Genomic DNA, 21,758 nt, shown 5'->3' with positions numbered 1-21,758 from the left:
ACTAAAATAAAATATCTGCTCTGAAAGAGCTTATAAGTGTAATGCCAGAGAAATGCAAGAGAAGGGAGAAAGGAGAAAAGAAGCAAGTGGGGGAAGGCAGGGACACCATATTACAGAGTCACAAACTAAGTGCCATGGGACAACAGAGGAGAATATAACCTACTCTGGAGGAAAGATTTCTAAATTCAGATTTGTCACTGTCTTAGGTATATAACCAGGAAATAACAATGACACACACCAAGTATTAAGTGGGGACTATTCCATTTGACCCTCTGCACCACACAGAAGCCCCATGAATGTGTATGATACAACAGATGTCATTGACAAAATTCAGGATGCTATTTAATTCATGAAGAATACTCCAGAGGTTACACTTGGGCTATGCCTCCCTCCTTCACTGTCCCCCAACCCTTCTATGGTTGTTTGATCTGGGATCAGATACATTACACCCGAAGTAGGTCAATCAGATTAGGGTAAAGGCAAAGGAGAAGAGAGTGGGGTGGAGATATTAGAGCGGAGTCACTTTAATGATAGCATCATATTTTTAAAAAGGTGCTACTGCTGGGTTCCCCACAGCTGCCCTGGTTCCAGTCTTTCCTGAGACTTGATGGTTTAGTATGTCCTTCAATTCTGTGAGCCATCTCAACGTCCTTCCCTTAATCCCAATTTTTGTCTTAAGCTCATCAAATTGGTTTCTTTTATATAAAACTCAAGCAACTGTGAAACATTTGGAATATGCAATCATCCTAGTGAAAAGCTAAAACAGAGACTAAGGGTTATGGCTCTATTCCAAGTAGTGTGAAGTTACTACATATCTAAAGAACTACAGTGATATAGTAGGAAGAGAAAAACATTAGTGTCACTCACTTTCAGCTTCAGATTCAAGTCTAGATTCACTGTTTGCTACCTACGGGATGTGAGCTTGAATGCATAATTTAATGTTCTCTGTCTCCTAAACTACTGATGGCAGCCCTCATAGGGCTGTTTGAAGATTAAGCAAAATAACACATGTCAAGACACTCAGCAAAATGTCTGGAAGACAGTAGGGGCTCAATAAATGTTAATTCTCACCTTGTTTCCCAATAAGGATAAGATGTTTAATCAGAGAGTAAATGAAAAGCCAACTCTGGCTAGGGCAGGGGTTAGCAAATACAGCCATGGGTCAAATCCACCCTACCACCTGTTTTGGATGGCCCACAAGCTAAGAATGGATTTTACATTTTTAAATAGAGTTGTACATTGAACACTGTGTGTGGCCCCAAACCCCCCACAAAACAATATGTTGAAATCACAACCACTGGTACCTGTGAATGTGACCTTATTTTGAGACAGGGCCTTTGCAGATGCAATCAAGGTGAAGTCATATCATCTTAGGGTGAGCCCTAAACCCAATGACTGGTATGACTGGCCTAAGAAGGCCATGTGGCTATGGAGGCAGAGATTGGAATAATGCAGCTAAAAGCCAAGGAATGTGGGAATTACCAGGAGCCACCTCAAACTGGAAGAGGTAAGGAAGGATTCTTCCCTAGAGACTTCAGAGGGAGCATGGCTCTGCCGACACCTTAATTTCAGGTTTCTAGTCTCCAGAACTGTGTGAAAATATATTTCTGTTGTCTTAAGCCACCCAGTTTGTGATAATTTGTTATGGCAGCCCTAGGAAACTAATACAAATAGGTTTTCTTTTTAATCAAAAAAATAGCATTTCCCAACATGTGAAAATTGTATAAAATTCGAATTTCATACACAGCCACATTCATTTATTGTGCACAGCCATACTCATTTGTTTACATCTTTTCTATGTCTGTCCTACAATGGCAAAGTTGAATAGTTACCACAGAGACCATATCGCCCTCAAAACTGGAAACAGTTACTAACTGGCTCTATATAGAAAAAGTGTGACTATCCCTGGCCTTAAGCATTAGTGCCGAAGACATGAATAGGAGAGTTCTAAAATGGACCTGTGCCAGTAAGCGATGACCAAGTACTAGCTGGAGAGGTTAAAAACCTAAAGGAACAAACAAACACAAGACCTAGGAACTTTTATCATGGGAAAATGGTTTAAAGTTTTAAAATAAATCAGGATTTGGAAAAAAAAAAAAAAAACCTAGCAAATTACAAACAAACGCACTAGTCAAGAATAGTCTGACATGTCTTATTCTGTGAAATAAGTTAGATGACATGAGTCATTGTTATGGAGAAGCTGGGCACAGTAGAAGGGCGTGGAATAAGACTACTAATTTGCATTATTGTGTATCATTTAAGATACACATACATCTACATCTAGTAGAGGTCTCCTGAAAATAGTATCAAATGGAAGTGAAAAAATGATTTTAAAAAAATCAGACAGATAGACACATCCTAGTCTTCTCTTTCCAGTCTAAATGCCAATTCTAAGCAATTAAAACTGTCTATTGACTAAACATTATAAAATCTCCCAAGTGGCCACATTATAAATCTATCCCTACTATAATCCATCCTTAAGAGTACTTTCATTATCATTGTCCTAAAATGTAAATTTTGATCATGCTATGGAACTGTAGTTAATTTTTAATAAGATATTATTTAAATTCCTATACTCAGTATATAACATCCTTCACAATAAGACCCAAACCCCCTATCCAGTCCCATTTCATACCACTCCTCAATATTCCAGAAGCTTCTGCTATATTTAACTTTGTTATATACACCTATATATATATATACACCTATATATAGGTGTATATATATATATATATATATACACCTATAACACCCTAGGTTTCCCTCTTTGTAACACCTATTATGATTTTAATTACTTGTTTATTCTGCCACACTAAACTGAATTCTATGATAGAAGCATGTCTGTCAGGTTCACTATGATATAATGTGATATGATATGATATACACAGCACTCAACACAATGCACATAGGTGCACAATAAGTATAAGCTGAATAAAGAATGAATAAATCAACAAGGATAACTAACTATGCCAGGACTCAGGACTCCATATTTTTGCACATAATGCTCCCTCTCTGCCTTGTTTACCTATCTGGAGAATTACCTTTGCCTTGTTTACCTATCTGGAAAAGTCTGTACTTATCCTTCACATGAAGCCTCCTCAGTAAAACCTTCCCTTACATTTCCCTGCAAACTGTTCTTTCCTCCACATCACTAAAATAATATGTACCATATCATATTGTAATATATCTATTTACTGGTACTTAGGCTTCATTAAACCTTGAGTTTCTCAAGGACAAGAACCATATTTTATTCAGTATTGTTTTCTCCAGCACTTAGCTCAATGTATGGAGCATATGAAGAAGAAAAATGTATTTGCTGACTACATAAATTAAAATCATTTCATAAATTTAAAACAAATAAAGTTTTAAATCATAGAACAGTGTACATTTAAGTATTTTCTTCATTACAAGTTAATTTGTTTTAATAATTTATTGAACAGTGCTTTAAACAATTGTGATTGCATATTTTAGTTTAAATAAAATAAAATAAAATTTGTAAATTAATGAAATTTCATCTCCTGTTATAAATTATTATAGAAATAATACAACCCACTATAAGACTCAAAATATTTAGAATAAAACCTAAAACCCAAAACACCAACATTTCCGTTTAGAGATATTAACAATAATTAATCCATCAAGCATTTTCAAATAATACTTTCCCTACACATTTATATATGTACATATGAATATATATGCTATGTTTGAACACATGATATAAATGTTAACAGATATTAATTATACCAATCCTATTGAGATAGTTCAACTTAAACACATCCAAAATAAATGTCACAACTTAATTGCAATTTTCTAATATCTAGAATCAGTTAAGTTCAGGAAAGTTTGTAGAAGGCCACCCAGTAATAAACACAAAATAAATTGTGTCTGCTGTCCTGTTAGTGATAATTTTTTATTGCTAACTCAGTTTCAGATGTCAGAGTAATGACTTCCATATTCTGATTAAAATGCAAATTGAAGCCATATGTTAGAAAAGCATAGGCTTTCAATGTCACTGTTTTCTGACTTTAAGCACAATAAAAGTACGTTCATAAAGGCTAACAATTACCCAGATGAATTCTGTTGATTCTAGATGTAGAAAATATGGAATTTTACATTGCAAACTATGTCAATACACGAAGCTGTAGCACACCAATTAACAGCTACGGTCATATATATACACACATATATACGTATATATGTATGTATATGTAATTGGTGAGGGGGTGAAAATTATAAAACAATATGAAACTTAACTAATCTTAAAACAGAATGAAACTTAATTGGTCTGATTTTCCTCAAAAGTGAAAACTGAAAAGTGATTTTATAAACCTGCTTTTAATCTTCAGATTTGCTAAAGTAACTAAAATTAAGCTATATTCTTAGAAAAATGAAAAGTAAACAATAGACTGATATTTTTGTTTTATTTTGCCAATGCATTAAATAAACCAAATTCTACATAAATCACTTTAATGTTTAATGGATTTCTAAGACTATGCTACAAGTTTCCCAAAGATCTTCTTAGACTGAGATTCAAAAATGACCAGCCCAATAATTAATTTAAATATTACAGGCTTTGCTCTTTTTCATTTTCATTTGTGACATTAAACTAAAATTGCTGTGTGCATAAAACTTTCTTTTGTTTCGAAAGGAAAATTTTGAAGTTATAAGAAAACTTCTCTTATAAACAGAACTCCCAAAAAAGCTGCATCATCTATTTAAGAGTGAATATTTCTGGGAGTTTGCTGGCAGTCCAGTGGTTAGAACTCTACTGCTTTCACTGCCGTGGCCCGGGTTCAATCCCTGGTCGGGGAACTAAGATCCTGCAAGCCACGCAGCGTGGCAAAAAGAGTGAATATTTCTAAATTTGAAATATTTCTACCTAATATCAGCTAGACAAAAAATTAATAAAAAAGTCAATGCCAGCTAAGCTTACACAATTTACAGACATCAAAGGTAGTAAACTCAATGTAAATATAGTTCCATTGCATAAGGAAAAACGTGAAGGTGACTATAAAAGTGTTTACCGAAAAAAAGAAAGACTGGCAAGAGGTAAGGTAGGGATAAACCATAGCTCTCAAGATGAATAAAATCACTTTATTTTACCTTAAAAAATGTTCAGCTTGAAATATGGAGACAGAAATCTTTAAAAAATAAAGTCATTAAAGACATTACCAAGGTAGAGAAAAACATCTATAAACTAAAATAATCTCGAATATAGGTTAATAATTAACTTATCAATAAATAAGATGGTACTAAAATGTCACAGAACTTGAGCATTATTAATGAATTTTTTAAACAAAATAATGGACAGTATAGAAAGATCTGGCTTATAAAATCTCTTTTAAAAAGCAAAAAAAAAAAAAAAACAACATGGGGCTGGCGCAGTGGTTGAGAGTCTGCCTGCCAACGCAGGGAACACGGGTTCGTGCCCCAGTCCGGGAAAATCCCACATGCCGCAGAGCGGCTGGGCCCATGAGCCATGACCGCTAAGCCTGCGCGTCCGGAGCCTGTGCTCCGCAACGGGAGAGGCCACAACAGTGAGAGGCCCGTGTACCGCAAAAAAAATAAAAAATAAAAAAAAATAAGTTTCTTTAATACATTTTTAAAGCTATGATATAATTTATATCATTAAGTGCCTAATCTGTCCCCATTTTTTACAAATTAATTTCCAGGGCTTCTCTTATCAAGCTCAACATTCAGTGTTCCTCCAAACTTCTTCTTCTGTTTGAGTTCAAGGATAACGAATAAAAGTGACTATGCATGAATATACTGGATTATGGTCAGTGGTCTATTCTAGACTTCCATTTTTCTAGCTATTTGTATGACTAATTCATTTGCCAAAGCCTCTGTTGTAAAAGTAATGTGCCATTACAAGTACTGCATCCTTGGTAGACTAATCTGCACAATTACTTCCATATACTGTATAGATATGTCCCTCAGTTTGCAATCAGCATCAGTATTGTTTCTTTTGCTCTTCTTATTCACAGCAGTCTGTAACACATTTTAAAACAGCTTAAGTGTTACATTGTAGTCCATGATTCCAACATAAACAGCTCAGTGAATAGCTTAGAGAAAGCCCTACATTCCCACCAATAAAATTTTACCTAGTCAGTACAAGCTACAACTCACTGACACTTGGAGGAAACTTTAAAAAGCCGTCTCAGCCCTGTGGACTAACATACTGACTGGCAGAAGAATGTTGATTTTATTTTCTATGCTTGGGCTCGTAAGCCACATTCTAAGTAGTGTTTTTTTCCCCTTAATTAAATAAGAATTTTTAAAAGGACTTCAGAAGGTCCACATTATCTAAGAATAATTAAAACCAAAAAAAACCCACAAAGAGAATTTTGGTTGACTTAAAACAAGGACTAAACTTTCAGAGTAAATAGTGAGGAAATGGTTTAACTTGAAAATAAAGCTAAATTTCAAAACATTTCTTCAGCTGTAAACTGCCAGGTCCACAATTCCCAGTGATTTAATTTTTTCATAAATACTAACTTTTAGGGGCTTCATGAAATGCTGTATCTTCTACAAGACCTGCAATTTCATTCTCCAATGATCTGTACTGAACTTGTATTGAATTGTCAAATGTCAACAACAGACCAACAAGGACGATGACAATGCTAACCTAAAAACTGGTTTGAGTAAGGACTAGTGAATATTTTGTGTTATACTAATTCTGGCTACTCTATATATCCTAACAGCAGTGATCTTTTTTTTTTCCCCTAACATCTTTATTGGAGTATAATTGCTTTACAATGGTGTGTCAGTTTCTGCTTTATAACAAAGTGAATCAGTTATACATATACATATGTTCCCATATCTCTTCCCTCTTGCGTCTCCCTCCCTCCCACCCTCCCTATCCCACCCCTCTAGGTGGTCACAAAGCACCAAGCTGATCTCCCTGTACAGCAGTGATCTTGATAATGAGAACTCCCAACCCATAACACATCTGGGTAAAATAATAATAGTAAATAAAATTCCAAAAATAATAATAGTAATAGTAGTAAAGAACAGGAAGAGAAAAACAAAGTCAGACAATATAAAATAAAAGTGAATATTTCAAGTCCAAGTTCAACTGGCCACCCATAACTTTAACTATTTATGATTTTAGTTATTCAGCTGAGTTATCACCAGAAATCTATATAATGTGCTTGTATATTTTTTGTCCAGCTTTATTGCTATATAATTGAAATATACTTGAAACTTGTATAAGTTTAAGGCATACAATGTGATGATTTCATATACATATATAATGCAAAATGATTACCACAATAAGGTTAGTTAACACCTCCATCACCTAACGTAATTACCTTTATTTATATTTATTTATTTATTTTTAATATACAATGGAATATTACCTTTATTTTTATGGTGAGAACATTTAATATCTACTATCTTAGCAACTTTAAAGTATATAATACAATATTGTTAACTATAGTCACAATGCTATAAATTAAATCCTCAGAACTTATTCATCTTATAACTGGAAGTTTGTATCCATTGACCAGCATCTCCCCATTTCCCCCACCCTCCCAGCCCATGGCAACCACCATTCTACTCTGTTTCTATAAACGTTTGCTTTTTCACATATAAGTGAGTTCAAACAGTATTTACCTTTCTCTCACTTATTTCACTTAGCATAATGCCTTCAATATCCAACCTAGTTGTTCCAAATAGCATATTTCCTTCTCTTTTATGGCTGAATAATACATACATACATACATACACACACACATACACACACACACACACACACACCCCACATTTTCTTTATCCATTCATTCATCAAGAGACACATAGGTTCTTTAAATATCTTGCTATTGTCAATAATGCTACAATGAACATGGAAATGCAGGTTATCTCTTTAAGATAGTGATATCATTTCCTTCAGCTCTATACCTAGAATTACAATTGCTAGATCACATGGCAGTTCTATTTTTAATTTTTGAGGAACATCCATACTGTTTTTCATAGTTGTTACCAATTTTCATTCTCACCAGCAGTGACAAGGGTTCCCTTTTCTCCACATCATTGTCAACATTTGTTATCTCTGGTCTTTTTGATAATGGCAATTCTAAAAGGTGTGAGGTGATACCTAACTGTGGTTTTGACTTGCAGTTCCCTGGTGATTAGACAGACTGAGCATCATTTCATGTACCTGTTGGTCATCTGTATATCTTCCTTGGAAAAGTGTCCAAGGTTTGTTTTGTGACCAAACATATGGTCTATCCCAGGAAGTGTTCCATGTGCTCTTGAGAAGAATATCTTTGGATATTCCATCTTGGATGGAATGTTCTGAAAATATCTGTCAAACACATTTTGTCTATAGTGTTGTGTCCATTTCATCTATAGTCCAACGTTTCCTTACTGATTTGCTGCCTGGTCTATCCATTGTTGAAGTGGCATACTTAAGTCCCCTGTCATTGTTGTACTGTTGTCTATTTCTCCCTTCAGTCTGTTGGTTTCTTCTTAACATATTATGTGCTCCAATGTTGGCTGCATACGTATTTACTCTCTTGATGAACTGACTCCTTTATCATTACAGAAGAACCTTCTTTGTCTCCTCTTACAGCTTTTGACTAACATCCATTTTGTCTGATTTAAGTATAGCTACTCATACTCTTTTTTGGCTACCATTTGCACAGGACATCTTTTCCATCCCTTCATTTTGAGCCTATATGTGTCCTTAAAGCAAGAGTCTCTTGTAAGCAGCATATAATTGAGTCTTGATTTTTTACCCATGTCTTTTGATTAGATAATTTATTACAGTTACACTTAAACTAATTATTGATAAGTAAGGACTTACTAATGTCATCTTATTATTTTCTAGCTGTTTTATAGTTCCCTGTTCCTCTGTTCTTCTCTTGCTGTATTCCTTTCTGAATTAATGATTTTTTGTACTGTTTTGCCTTGATTCCCTTCTCTTTATCTTCTGTGTGTCAACCATAGGTTTTTACTTCGTGGTTACCATGTGGTTATTATATTACATAAAATATTTTATAGATATAACAGTCTATTGTACACTGTACACTTGTTAACAACTTAACTTCAATCACATACAAAAAAAACTACCATTTTAGTCCCCACATATTTTATGTTTTTTGATAACAAAATTTACATCTTTTTATATTGTGCATACATTAACAAATTTTTGTAGCTATAGCTATTTTTAATACTTTTGTCCTTTAACCTTTATAACAAAGTTAGCTTGTTAACACAACACCATATTACAGTACTAGTATTTGACTGTATACATACCTTTACCATCTGGTTATATATTTTCATATGTTCTCATGTTACTAATTAGTGTCCTTTCTTCTCAGCTTGAACAAGTCCTTCCCTCATTTCTTATAAGACAGGTCTGGTGGTGATTAACTCTCAAGTTTTATATTTTGGGGGGTTTTATTGTTTCTTTTTTTGGGGGGGCTGTGTCGGGTCTTAGTTGTGGCATGCAGGATCTTTGTTGCTGCATGCAGGATTTTTCATTGCAGTGTGCGGGCTTCTCTCTAGTTGTGGCGCATGGGCTCTCTAGTTGTGGCATGTGGGCTCCAGAGTGTTTGGGTTCTGTAGTTCTGGCGTGCAGGCTCCAGAGTGCGTGGGCTCTGTATTTTGTGGCATGTGGTCTAGTTGAGGCACACGGGCTCAGTAGTTGTGGCATGCAGGCTTAGTTATCCTGTGGCATGTGGGATCTTAGTTCCCTGACCAGGGATAGAACCCATGACCCTGGCACTGGAAGGCAGATTCTTAACCACTGGACAATAAGGGAAGTCCCAGGTTTTGTGTGTTTTGGAAATTCTTCATCTCACTTTCATTTCTGAAGGACAAGTGCCAGGGAAAGTATTCTTGGTTGGCAGGGGTTTTTTGTCTTTTTCTTTCAGCACTTGGAATATATCATCCCACTCTCTCCTGGCTTGCAAGGTTTTTGCTAAGAAATTTGTTGACAGCCTTATGGGGTTTCCTTTGCACGTAGGAATTTTTTTTTCTCTTGTTGCTTTTAACATTTTCTTTGTATCTTTGATTTTCAAAACCGTATCATAATGCGTCTCAGAGAAGATCTCCTTAAGTTAAATTTGTTTGGGGACGTATTAGCTTCATGAAGTTGGATTTCTAAATCTCTCCCCATATTTGGGAAGTTCTCATCCATTATTTCTCTAAATAAGCTTTCTGCTGCTTTCTGTTTCTTTTCTCCTTCTGGCACTCCAATAATGCATAGATTGTCTCTTTTAATGGTATCCCATTTTTCACATAGACTTTCTTTACTTTTTCATTCATTTTTCTTTGTTCTCCTCTGACTTGATTTCAAAGGTCCTTTCTTCCATTTCACATATTCTTCCTTCTGCTTAATCCAATCCAGTGCTGATGAGCTCTACTGCAATTTTCATTGCATTCACTGACTCTTCAACTCCAGAATTTCTGTTTGGTTCTTTTTTATGATTTCTATCTCTCTGTTAAGCTTCTCATTTTGACCATATATGGTTTTCCTGATTTCACTGAACTGTCTTTCTGTGTTTTCTTATAGCTCACTGAACTTCCTTAAAACACTTACTTTGAATTCTTTGTCTGGCAAATTGCAGGTCTTCATTTTGGGGGGTTCGATAGTGGAAAATTGTTCCTTTGGTGGTGTCATGTCTCCTTGATTTTTCATGTTCCTTGAAGTTTGCTTTACAGTCTTCACATTTGAAAAAGCAGTCACCTCCTCCATTCTTCACTGACTTGCTTCAGGAGAGAAATATCTTCTGTCAGGCCTATTAGGGATTCTGAGGCTTTCACAAACCTCTTCTATGGATATGACTGCTCTACTCTTCTTGTTCCTTCTTATGAAAGAGTTCTTAAGCTTGAATGCCTTCTCTCATTCCTGCAAAGCCAACCTCCTTACGTTTTCCCTAAGGTTGTGCTGAATGTTTAAGTTTGTGGTTTCTCCCAGACCCACAGAGTCAGGCTGGCTTTCTCTGCATGCTTAGCAGCCATCTGCAAAGGTTCATTCTCACCACCATCAGGAACAGGCATAAGGAGCCAACTACAGTGTGGGGACATGTGTGGGTGAGGGGCACAGAGCACTAAGGATGCCCATGGGTCAACTGGGAAATCTGCAGGCAAGGCATTCCAGCAGCTTCTAAGCAGGCTTCCTGGTAGAGTCCGACACATGGTCAGTGAGATCTATGTTCCTTTAATGCCCTCGGAGAGACCTACCTGCCACTCTCCCATCTTATTTTCTCTTTCTAGAACAGCCCACCACATCTCTCAATTTATCTTTGAGTGTTTTCCATCTATAGCTTTTGCTCTATTTTCTACACAATAACCTATTTCATCTTTCAGCCTTTCATTTTTATGAGTTTTTAAATCAATCACATTTTACTTCTGAGAATAACTTATTTCTCTAACTGCTTCTTTTACAAAGAAATCTATTCTTATTTTGTGACTGCTATATTTTCTCAAAACTCTCTGAAGAAATTTTTTTTTCAGGTTTGCTCCCATTGCTAAATTCTGTTTTCTCTCAAATTAAATGCTTGTTCGGTATGATCTATTTTGTGCTGTTCATTTTCTCGAAATGCCTGGTGAAACTTGTTGTATACTCATGTTTATGAATGAAAAACTAGGAGGATGCACACACACCAGAAATGTCCACTGCAGCAGCAGTTCTGGGGTTGTTTGCCCAACACTGTCCTTCTCTGAATGGGAAGCCAACTGTCAATTATATACATAAACTAGGAATACTGACTGGCAGACTTCAGCTGAACAGAATGAACATTGAGCAAATAAACTAGCCAAGTATGAGAGCTTCCCAAATGCTCAAAATCCTTTAATAAATTTTACTCCTGGATAAAGTTACCCTGAATCAAGCCCACTATTTTGGGGAAATGACTCCACTGTTCCAGATACACTCTTGCTGATTCCTGCTCATTTTCAAGCTCCCAGTTTGCCGTCTCTCAAGACTTCTACAGTGAAGAATGTTTCCAATCTCTCCTGTAGCATTCACTTGCGAGTGCTAGACTGTGGTTTATTCCTCCTTGGATTTTTAGTTATTAGGATTTTAGTTATTAGGATTAGAATTCCAGTTTCCAGAAATTCATTAAAATCTCTAAGTCTATTGCAACATTTTTTAAGACTTCTTCCTTTTTGCAAATGTTTACTACCATTTCATTAAAATTTGAGAGAAAGGAGGGAAGGGCATAAGTAGTAAATGACTGTGCCCAGTCCACCACCTAGGACACAATTGAGTGTTTTCTTTCTCTTTCTAATAGATAACTTGTTATCAGGTGACATTGTCTCTGTATTGCAACCTATATTTCAGATGCAGACTAACCTAATAATCAATGTCTCTGATCAGTCTATAATCTGACTTCAATGTCGCACAGTGACATCAAAAACAAATTCAGTGACATGGAAAATAAATTCAGTGACAAGGCAAACAAGTTCACGTTTTCTTTGTTTTCTTGCACACAAGCAGATAACCTCTATCTTATTTACCTGATAATTTCAGAACAAATTAAGATTTTTTTTTGTAATATCCATAGCATAAAGGAAACATTTCCCCAGGGAGCAGAAATATTTTAGCACTTCCAAATCCCTCAGATAAGACAAATATTCTCAACTCTTATACCTTCCATGTTTCACCTCAGTAAAAGAAAGATAATTACAAGTGCCTATAAAATGTTTAGTTACATTTCTAAAATGTTTTGAGCTCCCTGGAGGAAAGACAGTAAGGATAATTTATCATACAGTATTATCAATGACTATATTTTCATTTCTAATTCAAAACTACTAAAACAACATAAAAACAGAACATCAACTCTTCTTTATCTAATCATTACTTTATAGACCCGGGGGAAACAAGAGTTAAATGAATTCTTTTTAGATACCTAAATTTAGTTGAATTCTCTACCAGGATGCTACAAGACCAGATCAAACTATAAATATTTTGTTCTAAGCTTAAGGAAACTTGTTGCCTTCATAGTATACAAGTTTTCCAACTTGTATACTTTCAGATATACAAACACAGATAACATTTTTCCATGGAAACACAGATAACATTTTTCCTGGAAACACAGATAACATTTTTCCATACTGTGAAGACTTCACAAACATGATCAAAGTCAGTCACAACAACAAGGACAAAAACAATAATAAAAGCAAACATTATTGAGATCTTCCTACTCACTAGTAAGTCTTTTATACGTATTATCTTATTTAATTTTCACATTATTACTCTGTGAGGTAGGAGCTATTATGATCCCAATTTCACAGCTGAGAAAATGCAGGTAGAAGTAAAATGGTTTGACCAAGATCATCATACAACCAGTAAGTAAGGAGCAGTGGCTGGAAAGTCTTTCTTAATGACAGAAGCAAAGTATTTTGAAGCAATCCTGAAAAGATCTCAGCGTTCCTAGATTAATAATCAGGGGCCACAGATTCAAATGGCATGAACACTAACTGGTGAAACCACTGATCCCAGGGTTTAAGTCTCCAGATTCCATACCAGTTTGCTTTCTACTCTTCCATGTTTTCTGTCTCTTAACCTGTACCAGGTTGCTGCCATAGTTCCAGGGACAGAAAGTCAACTTAACACTAATAGCTACAATAAACCAGATCCTCTCACAAGTGCCGATTTTATGGAATAGAGCTAAATCTTTAAAATATCTTTATTAAACTTCTATTTGTATTAACCACCTAACAACAACAACAAAATAACTGCAGAGGTAAAATAATAAATGCCAGACCTGAAAGTTCAGGTCTGTGTGGCCAAAGTACATTTTAGAATAAATGCCTTTTTCTTTCCTTTTCACTTTTTTCCTTTTTCTTTTCTATTTTTCCTTAAATACTTCACAAATACAAGATCAAGTTTTAGTAAAAGTAGCCTTTACCTGCCTCCTGTAACTTTTTCAGCAAAATGAAAATAACGAAGTCCACTGTCTTTCACCAAATGGCATTTACAAGTTGGGCCAAGACTTTTCATCCTCTGCTTTGCTAACTGCTATTAGAGGCGTGAAGGGCATGCCTTAGAGACATATTCCAAATGAGCCACTTTTCTCCTACACTTAAACCCATTTATATATCTTAAATTTCTTCATCGTACTGCTCAATTTATTGAACCAATTACAGTGTATCTTATGCCAGAATGCAAAAAATTCCAGAATATATACATTGTAGGATACATCTAAATGTAATTTCTCAAACAATGTATCATTTCTGACAAGCAATACAATTAATTGTTAGTTTAATAAGCTCATTATGTTTACGAAAGTTGCTAAGAAGTACCACTAAATGGTACAAGATTTACTGGTAGAAAAAACAATCATAGACCCCTTTTATCACATGCTATTCAGTCATATATTTTCACAAATGTTGCAAAATCTACATCTTTTCCTCCAAAAAATTTAACATATAATCCATTATTTTAAAATTAAGGTATTTAAACCCTTAATTAGTAAATGCGTTTTTACCCCTTACATTTACATTTTCTTTAAGAATGACTTAAGCATTTTAATAATTTTATATAGATGATTAAAAGATGATATTTAGCCTTCTAATTAAATTCGTATCTCACAATAGGAACGTGCATGATAAATGCCACACTATAAAAGTCATAGTTCTGGGCTTCCCTGGTGGCGCAGTGGTTGAGAGTCCGCCTGCCGATGCAGGGGACACGGGTTCATGCCCCGGTCCGGGAAGATCCCACATGTCACGGAGCGGCTAGGCCCATGAGCCATGGCCGCTGAGCCTGCGCGTCCGGAGCCTGTGCTCCGCAACGGGAGAGGCCACAACAGTGAGAGGCCCGCGTACCGCAAAAAAAAAAAAAAAAAAAAAAAAGATTACGAGTTAGGTGAGGTGAAGTTGCTTTAACTATGATAGTAAAGGAAGGCCTCTCTCAGGATGTAACAATGGGTTAAGAACCATATAAGGAGAAGATACTAGCCAAGAAAAACCTAGGGAAAAAGATTGCCAAGCAAAAAAACAAACAAAAAGCAAGTGGTAAGGCTGTAAAGGACTAATAAGCTTCAAGTAGTCTCCAGACAAAAAGAAATACAGTATAAAGAATGAGAAGAAAGTAGATAAAGTCAGAGAGGTAGCAGCCTTGTGAGGCATTTAATTGTATCCAGGGTGCAGTGAGAAGTGGGATGGGAAGGTTTTTCTGAATTTTAAGCAGAAGATCAACAAGGTCTAATTTGTATTCCCAATGACTCTGACTGCTTTGTGGAAAACAGACTATATAAGAAGACAGGAGGGCTTCCCTGGTGGCGCAGTGGTTGAGAGTCCGCCTGCCAATGCAGGGGACACGGGTTCGTGCCCCGATCTGGGAAGATCCCACATGCCGTGGAGCGGCTGGGCCTGTGAGCCATGGCCGCTGAGCCTGTGCGTCTGGAGCCTGTGCTCCGCAATGGGAGAGGCCACAACAGTGAGAGGCCCACGTACCGCAAAAAAAATAAAAAATAATAAAATAATAAAAGAAGACAGGAGTGGGAAGATGTAAACCACTCATGCTATTCAGACAGCTCAGGCAAGAGATGTTAGGGCTCAGATTCTGGTTATAACTGTGTAGGTAATGAGTCACTGTAAGATCCAGAGTATACTTTTGAAGTAGAATAAGATTTTACAATGGATTGGACCGAGTATAAGGTGAAGAAAAGAGTTAAAACTCCTAAGTTTCTGGCCTGAGCAACTGGATGGATGGTTGATGTCATTTGCTGCAAAAGGAAGGCTTACGCAGAGCACAGGGAGATCAGCTCGGTGCTTTGTGACTGCCTGGAGGGGTGGGATGGGGAGGGTGGGAGGGAGGGAGATGCATGAGGGAAGGGATGTGGGAACAGATGTATATGTATGACTGATTCACTTTGTTATAAAGCAGAAACTAATAAAAAATATATATATATTAAAAAAAAAGAAAAAAGAAAAAAAAAGGAAGGCTTAGGGGAGCAATTTAAGAGACAGTATTTATAATTGTTTTTTGAATTTAATACTTTCAGTTTATTATTTTTCGAGTTCATCTGTCAAATTTCTCCGACTAGCTTACAATCCCGTTTTGTATTTCTTTTGTATCCTCATGTGCCTAGCATAGCTGATACATAATCAATACCTGCTGGATCTAATTAAATTGAAGTGGTCTTACAAGAAAACTTATGAATCAACATTTTCCAACCTTATGTTTGAAAAATCAAATACAGATGTTTTAATCAAAGACACTGCATGTTCAAAATTAAAAAACAAATGCTAGAGACAAGCCTGTAGGTATATGTTTACAATTTTAAAATGCATGCATTGTTGAATGTTTGGTGGCATAAAGCAAACTGCAGAGAGAAGTTTTCAAAGGGAGTTAACATAGAAAGATTTTTTAATGTCATAAATTATAATTAAACAGAAATGAACTAGAATTTGACATCACATCCTAAATAACTATTAGCAGCAAATGATAAATCTTGAAAAACTGGAATCCTCAGTCATTGTCACAACCAACGAAATAAAGGGAAATCACGTAAATGCAAACTTTTATGTATTCTCCTTTAAATCATACTGTGGCAAAGTTGAATGCTAGCAGCTTATGTTCTTGTGGGTAATTGGCTCTGGCATATTAGCTCCAGGAAAACACTTCCATCATCTTCTAGCCATATCTTGGGCAAATGCCAGAGAAAATATTTAATTCTTTATTTCATACCTTTTCTGTGTACCTTTTATACATTTTGCCCTTTAATAACTAATTATCTAACAATGTTAAAAATCTAAAAAAATTATACAATTTTTTAAATTGTACACTTTTCTTTCTTAAATTTGCTAACATAGAACAAGAAATCAATGACATTTTCACATGGGTATTAATTAAATTATATTAAATTGTACGACTTTGTAATCTTTAAAACTGCTAGTTTAATTATAATTTATGACATTTATAGCTAAGGCTATAAATTACTTAGTTCTAATAACTGAGACTTACCAGGGCTTCCTGACATACCTTATTTAGAGTATGTAGCTCTCTACCTGCCCCCTACAACACTAACATAAACAGAGCATGTATTCACAACTACATAGTATAAACACTGTCCTGTTTTCTGTTTTGAGACAACTATCAATGCTAAAAAACAGAGAGGAAGCTTACATCTCTCTCTCCCTCAGTAAAATATAGGGTCCTTAGAAGCAGGGACTATACCTTGTTTATTTTGGTAACCCCAATTTCACCAACAGTGCCTAACAGAGTAGATACTCAGCAAATGTTGCTTATTCTTTTTTTTGTTCCTAAACCTTGGCCTCAACTTGGCAATCCTTGGAAAGGCAACAATTTTGTCCTGTGATCACCAGTGACACATCTCTAAGATGGAGCTACCTCCGATTCCTCTCCTTTCTTCAAGGTTCAGGTCCCATGTAATTCATAAAACCTTCTCTGATTTCCCCAGCCCAAAGATAACTCCCTTTTCTACAGTTCTAAAGACTGTACTGTCTAATCACATATTTGACATGGATACACTATCTTGGACTATTTATTACCTATTCATTTTAAATCCAAATCTAGATATACCTTATTCCCTCAACTAAATTAATTTCAAGGACAGAATAATGGCTATATTTGTGTCCAAATACATAGCAAAGTGCTCTGCACTCAGTAAGTGTTCACTGATAAAAATAAAGACAAAGATGATAAAGATAATACAAAGCCAGTTTTGCATATTTTTCTATCAGGTATTCATTCAAAGGCATGGCAATGCCTTTGAAATTTCCTGATCAAAATAAGGAGTGAGAAAACTGTCACAGCCAAAACTAACAAAATGATATTATTACTAACTAAAGAGTATTTTACCGTCACCCAACAGTTTGAGTAGGACTGTATATATGCGTATATGTATAAAACCAACCTAATATAATGAAAATATAACCAAGAAGTATGTGAAAAGGTAGGATTACACCCTCAAAAAATGATTATTTAGTACCATGAGCAATCAAAATTATATGGCAGGGCTTCCCTGGTGGCACAGTGGTTGAGAGTCCGCCTGCCGATGCGGGGGACGCGGGTTCGTGCCCCAGTCTGGGAGGATCCCACATGCCGCGGAGCAGCTGGGCCCGTGAGCCGTGGCCGCTGAGCCTGCGCATCCGGAGCCTGTGGTCCGCAACGGGAGAGGCCACAACAGTGAGAGGCCCGCGTACCGCAAAAAAAAAAAAAAAAAAAAACTATATGTCATAGTAACAAAAGATGTCACAAAACAGTATGCCCCCAATTTTTCTTTAATGGGTATATAATGTGTAATGTGAATGTGCATCTATGTTTGTGTATTTATATAGGTACACTGGAGGAAAGGGAAGGGAAATAAAGAAATAAACACTAAAATGTTAGTAATTACTACACAGTAAAACTACAGATGATTTTTACTTTCTTCTTCATGTTTTTCTCTACTTTCCAAATCAGAAACACATACCTACATACAATGAATAATTTTCTTAAAATAAAACCTCCCAACATTTAGAAATTTTGTCGTTGATGTTAAAATAAGCCAACAATCTCAACTTAGTCTAGTAAGCAACATAATAGAGTTACAGAACAAAGTTATTTCTTAAGGTTAAACTCAGTCTCTGAAAGTATTTCTTACCTATTCTGCACTAACCACCCTCTTAGTTAAGTAATAGTTATACAGCAATAGTATAAATAAAAGGCTCTATTCAGAGGAAGGGACGATGAAGATACTAAGACTATCATTAGTATCCAGAATGTATCATGTACAAAAATTCATTTCCTTTGGACATAGATATAGTCAAAAATCCATGTGTAAAGACTTTGATCTCATTACATTTTTAAATTACAGACCCTGGCTGACAAAAGATAAAAGACCAATTCATATTTTGCACTTTTTGAAAAACTTGCCTAATACTGAAATTTATTAATCTGGACATAAAAAGTACAAATCTACTTAACAGACAAATGTTAATGTTAACACAAAAAGGTTCCCATTTAGAAAGATCGAGAGATTCAAAGGTTTATTCTAAATCGGAAACACTATCAAAACAACATAGTACAGCCACTCTGGAAAACAGTTTAACAGTTTCTTTAAAAACCAAACACTCAACTACCATACAACCTGGCACCTACACTCCTGGGCATTTATCCCAGAGAAATAAAAACTCATGTTCACACAAAAACCTGCACATGAATATCTACAGCAGCTTTATTTGTAACAGCCAAAAACTGGAAACAAGCCAGATGTTCTTCAATGGGTGAATAGTTAAATAAACCAGTACAGCCATACTATGATATACTACTCAGCAATAAAAAGGAATGAACTACTGATATACCGAACAACTTGAATCTCCAGAGAATTACGTTGAGTGAAAACAGCTAATGACAAATAGTATGTACTATATAATTCTATTTATACATCATTCTTGAAATGATTACAGAATTTAAAGAATTACAGAAATAAAGAATAAATTAATGGTTGCCAGAGGTTGAGGAATGGGAGGTAAGGGTCAGAGGGAAGTAAATGTAGCTACAAAACGGCAGCATGAAGGATCCCTGTGAAGGAAATGTTCTCTATCTTGACTTACAGTAAATATCAATGTAAATATCCTATTTTGATACTACTACAGTTTTGCAAAATAATACTATTAAGGGAAACTGGGTAGAGAGTAACATGAGATCTCTCTCTTATTTCTTACAACTGCATATGAACCTATGATTTTTTCAAAATAAAAAGTTAAATCTTAAAAAAAAATACAGTATTGGGCTTCCCTGGTGGCGCAGTGGTTGAGAGTCTGCCTGCCGATGCAGAGGACACGGGTTCGTGTCCCGGTCCGGGAAGATCCCACATGCCGCGGAGCGGCTGGGCCCGTGAGCCATGGCCACTGAGCCTGCGTGTCCGGAGCCTGTGCTCCGCAACGGGAGAGGCCACAACAGTGAGAGGCCCACACACCGCAAAAAAAAAAAAAAAAAAAAAGTATTTTTAGGGCGTTTTCCAACATTGATTACGTCAATCAAAATCAAATATCTTCTCTCCAGGAATTTCCAATCTAAACGAGGCAACACAAAAAAAGTTTGTGGAAGTTTACTTAGAATTTAAGATAAGTGTGTAAATACATATAGTATTTCAGTATTAAAGTATCACCATGTGGTAGTATAGAAAAGCATGTGTATGACTAAAAGAAAAAAAAATGCATTAAAACTCAAATCTATTCTAGTATGTAGACATAATATTTTTTAAATTTTTTACAAAATCAGAAAGGAAAGCAGCACCTAGCATAGTTTGGTGCTACTATTATGGTTTCCACAGCACCCTATAATTCATCTTCCAGTCCTTTTCAAACATTATTTCTATTGTGACTTTTCCACTAGACAGCAAACTCCATAAGTACAAGGATGTCTTCATCTTGCTTTCCAGCATATGGCACAGTAACTGACACATGATAAGAACAGAGCAAAAATTAAATATTTTAAAACTGAAATAAGTTGCTGAATACAACCCTGAACTACATTCCCGTTACAAAATTCAAAAACCTATCCTTAGGGCTTCCCTGGTGGCGCAGTGGTTGAGAGTCTGCCTGCCGATGCAGGGGACACGGGTTTGTGCCCCGGTCCGGGAGGATCCCACATGCTGCGGAGTGGCTGGGCCCGAGAGCCATGGCCGCTGAGCCTGTGCGTCCGGAGCCTGTGCTCCACAACGGGAGAGGCCACAACAGTGAGAGGCCCGCGTACCGCAAAAAAAAAAAAAAAAAAAACCTATCCTTAGGTAAACACATAATTAATTCATCTTTCCTTAGTTGAATTTTTCAATGTCGCCTATCAATTCTATTAAACAACTTTAAAAGGTTTTAATACAAATATGTTTTTAAAATATGAACTTGACAATGAAAATCATAACCTTAATTATATATTTACAGTAAATATCAGACTAGACAACATTAATTTCAATTCTGAAAACTTAGAAATTTAGAAGCCTAGCTAATTATATTATTAAATATATTCAGTATTTAGAGATAGAAATGAATGCTATTCTGATTCCAAGAAAACAGTGCATCATAAAAGTTCATCCTTAAATTTTTGCCATAAGAAGTTTGCAATAGAAGCAGAGTATGAAATTAAATTAAAGATATATAGAGAGACATATACAGATATAGATATATACCCTATCAAAGATGAAGATCTAATCTTTAAGGGAAAAAGAGTCATGAAGGACACAGCGCCGTGAATCATCTTCCTCCTGAAGTAAGTGCAATTCAGTCATATATGACAGGAATAAACCAGAGAGCATCAAAGCTATTTTAAACATTTAAGTCTATCCTTTAAAACAGAGGCAGAAAATATTCTCAAATTTAAGTAGGTTTTCTTTTTTTTTTTTTAAGGGAACTTGATTCAAAAAAACAAACAAAAAGAGGTTAAAAAGTGCATGGAAAAACCTTGAAAGCAAAAAAAGAGAATTACTCACCAAGTTGGCCATATAAATTGTGAGCAGCCCTCTCCTGCAAATAATTTTAAGAAGAGACAGTGTGAGACTAACCATCAATTTGACTTAATAATCACTTTATCATTTTTTTAGAAATCTACCAAAACAATTATCAGAAGTTGTGGAAAAGGGATAGATTATGCTGATCTAAGTTTTCAGTACCCTAATAGTTGGCTGTAAATAGATTCTACAAGTCATTCTAATCTGTAGTCATTAAACATTCTGTTTAATGCTCGTTAATTAAAATTCTTTAAAATTACTATTGCCTAGTAATTGTTAACTAGACTTACTGTGATAATCATTTTGCAATATACACCAATATCTAATTATTATATTGTTCACCTG

At 35.6% G+C, this 21,758-nt stretch overlaps 1 protein-coding gene across 2 annotated transcripts in view; it reads right to left on the bottom strand.

The window, feature by feature from the left end:
- Positions 1–21,758, bottom strand: part of TMEM135 (transmembrane protein 135) — a 240,567-nt gene that overhangs the window by 158,095 nt on the left and 60,714 nt on the right. For both annotated transcript variants that reach the window (XM_081241468.1, XM_081241469.1), the window contains exon 4: positions 21,396–21,429. In XM_081241468.1, the coding sequence (XP_081097594.1) occupies positions 21,396–21,429 (34 nt within the window). The remainder of the gene's footprint in view (positions 1–21,395; positions 21,430–21,758) is intronic.

Source organism: Mesoplodon bidens (assembly GCF_964165515.1).
Source record: "Mesoplodon bidens genome assembly, chromosome: 7".
Classification (NCBI taxonomy): Eukaryota; Metazoa; Chordata; class Mammalia; order Artiodactyla; family Ziphiidae; genus Mesoplodon; species Mesoplodon bidens.
Note: the sequence above shows the minus strand (reverse complement) of the source record. Positions and strands in the feature narration are given on the sequence as shown.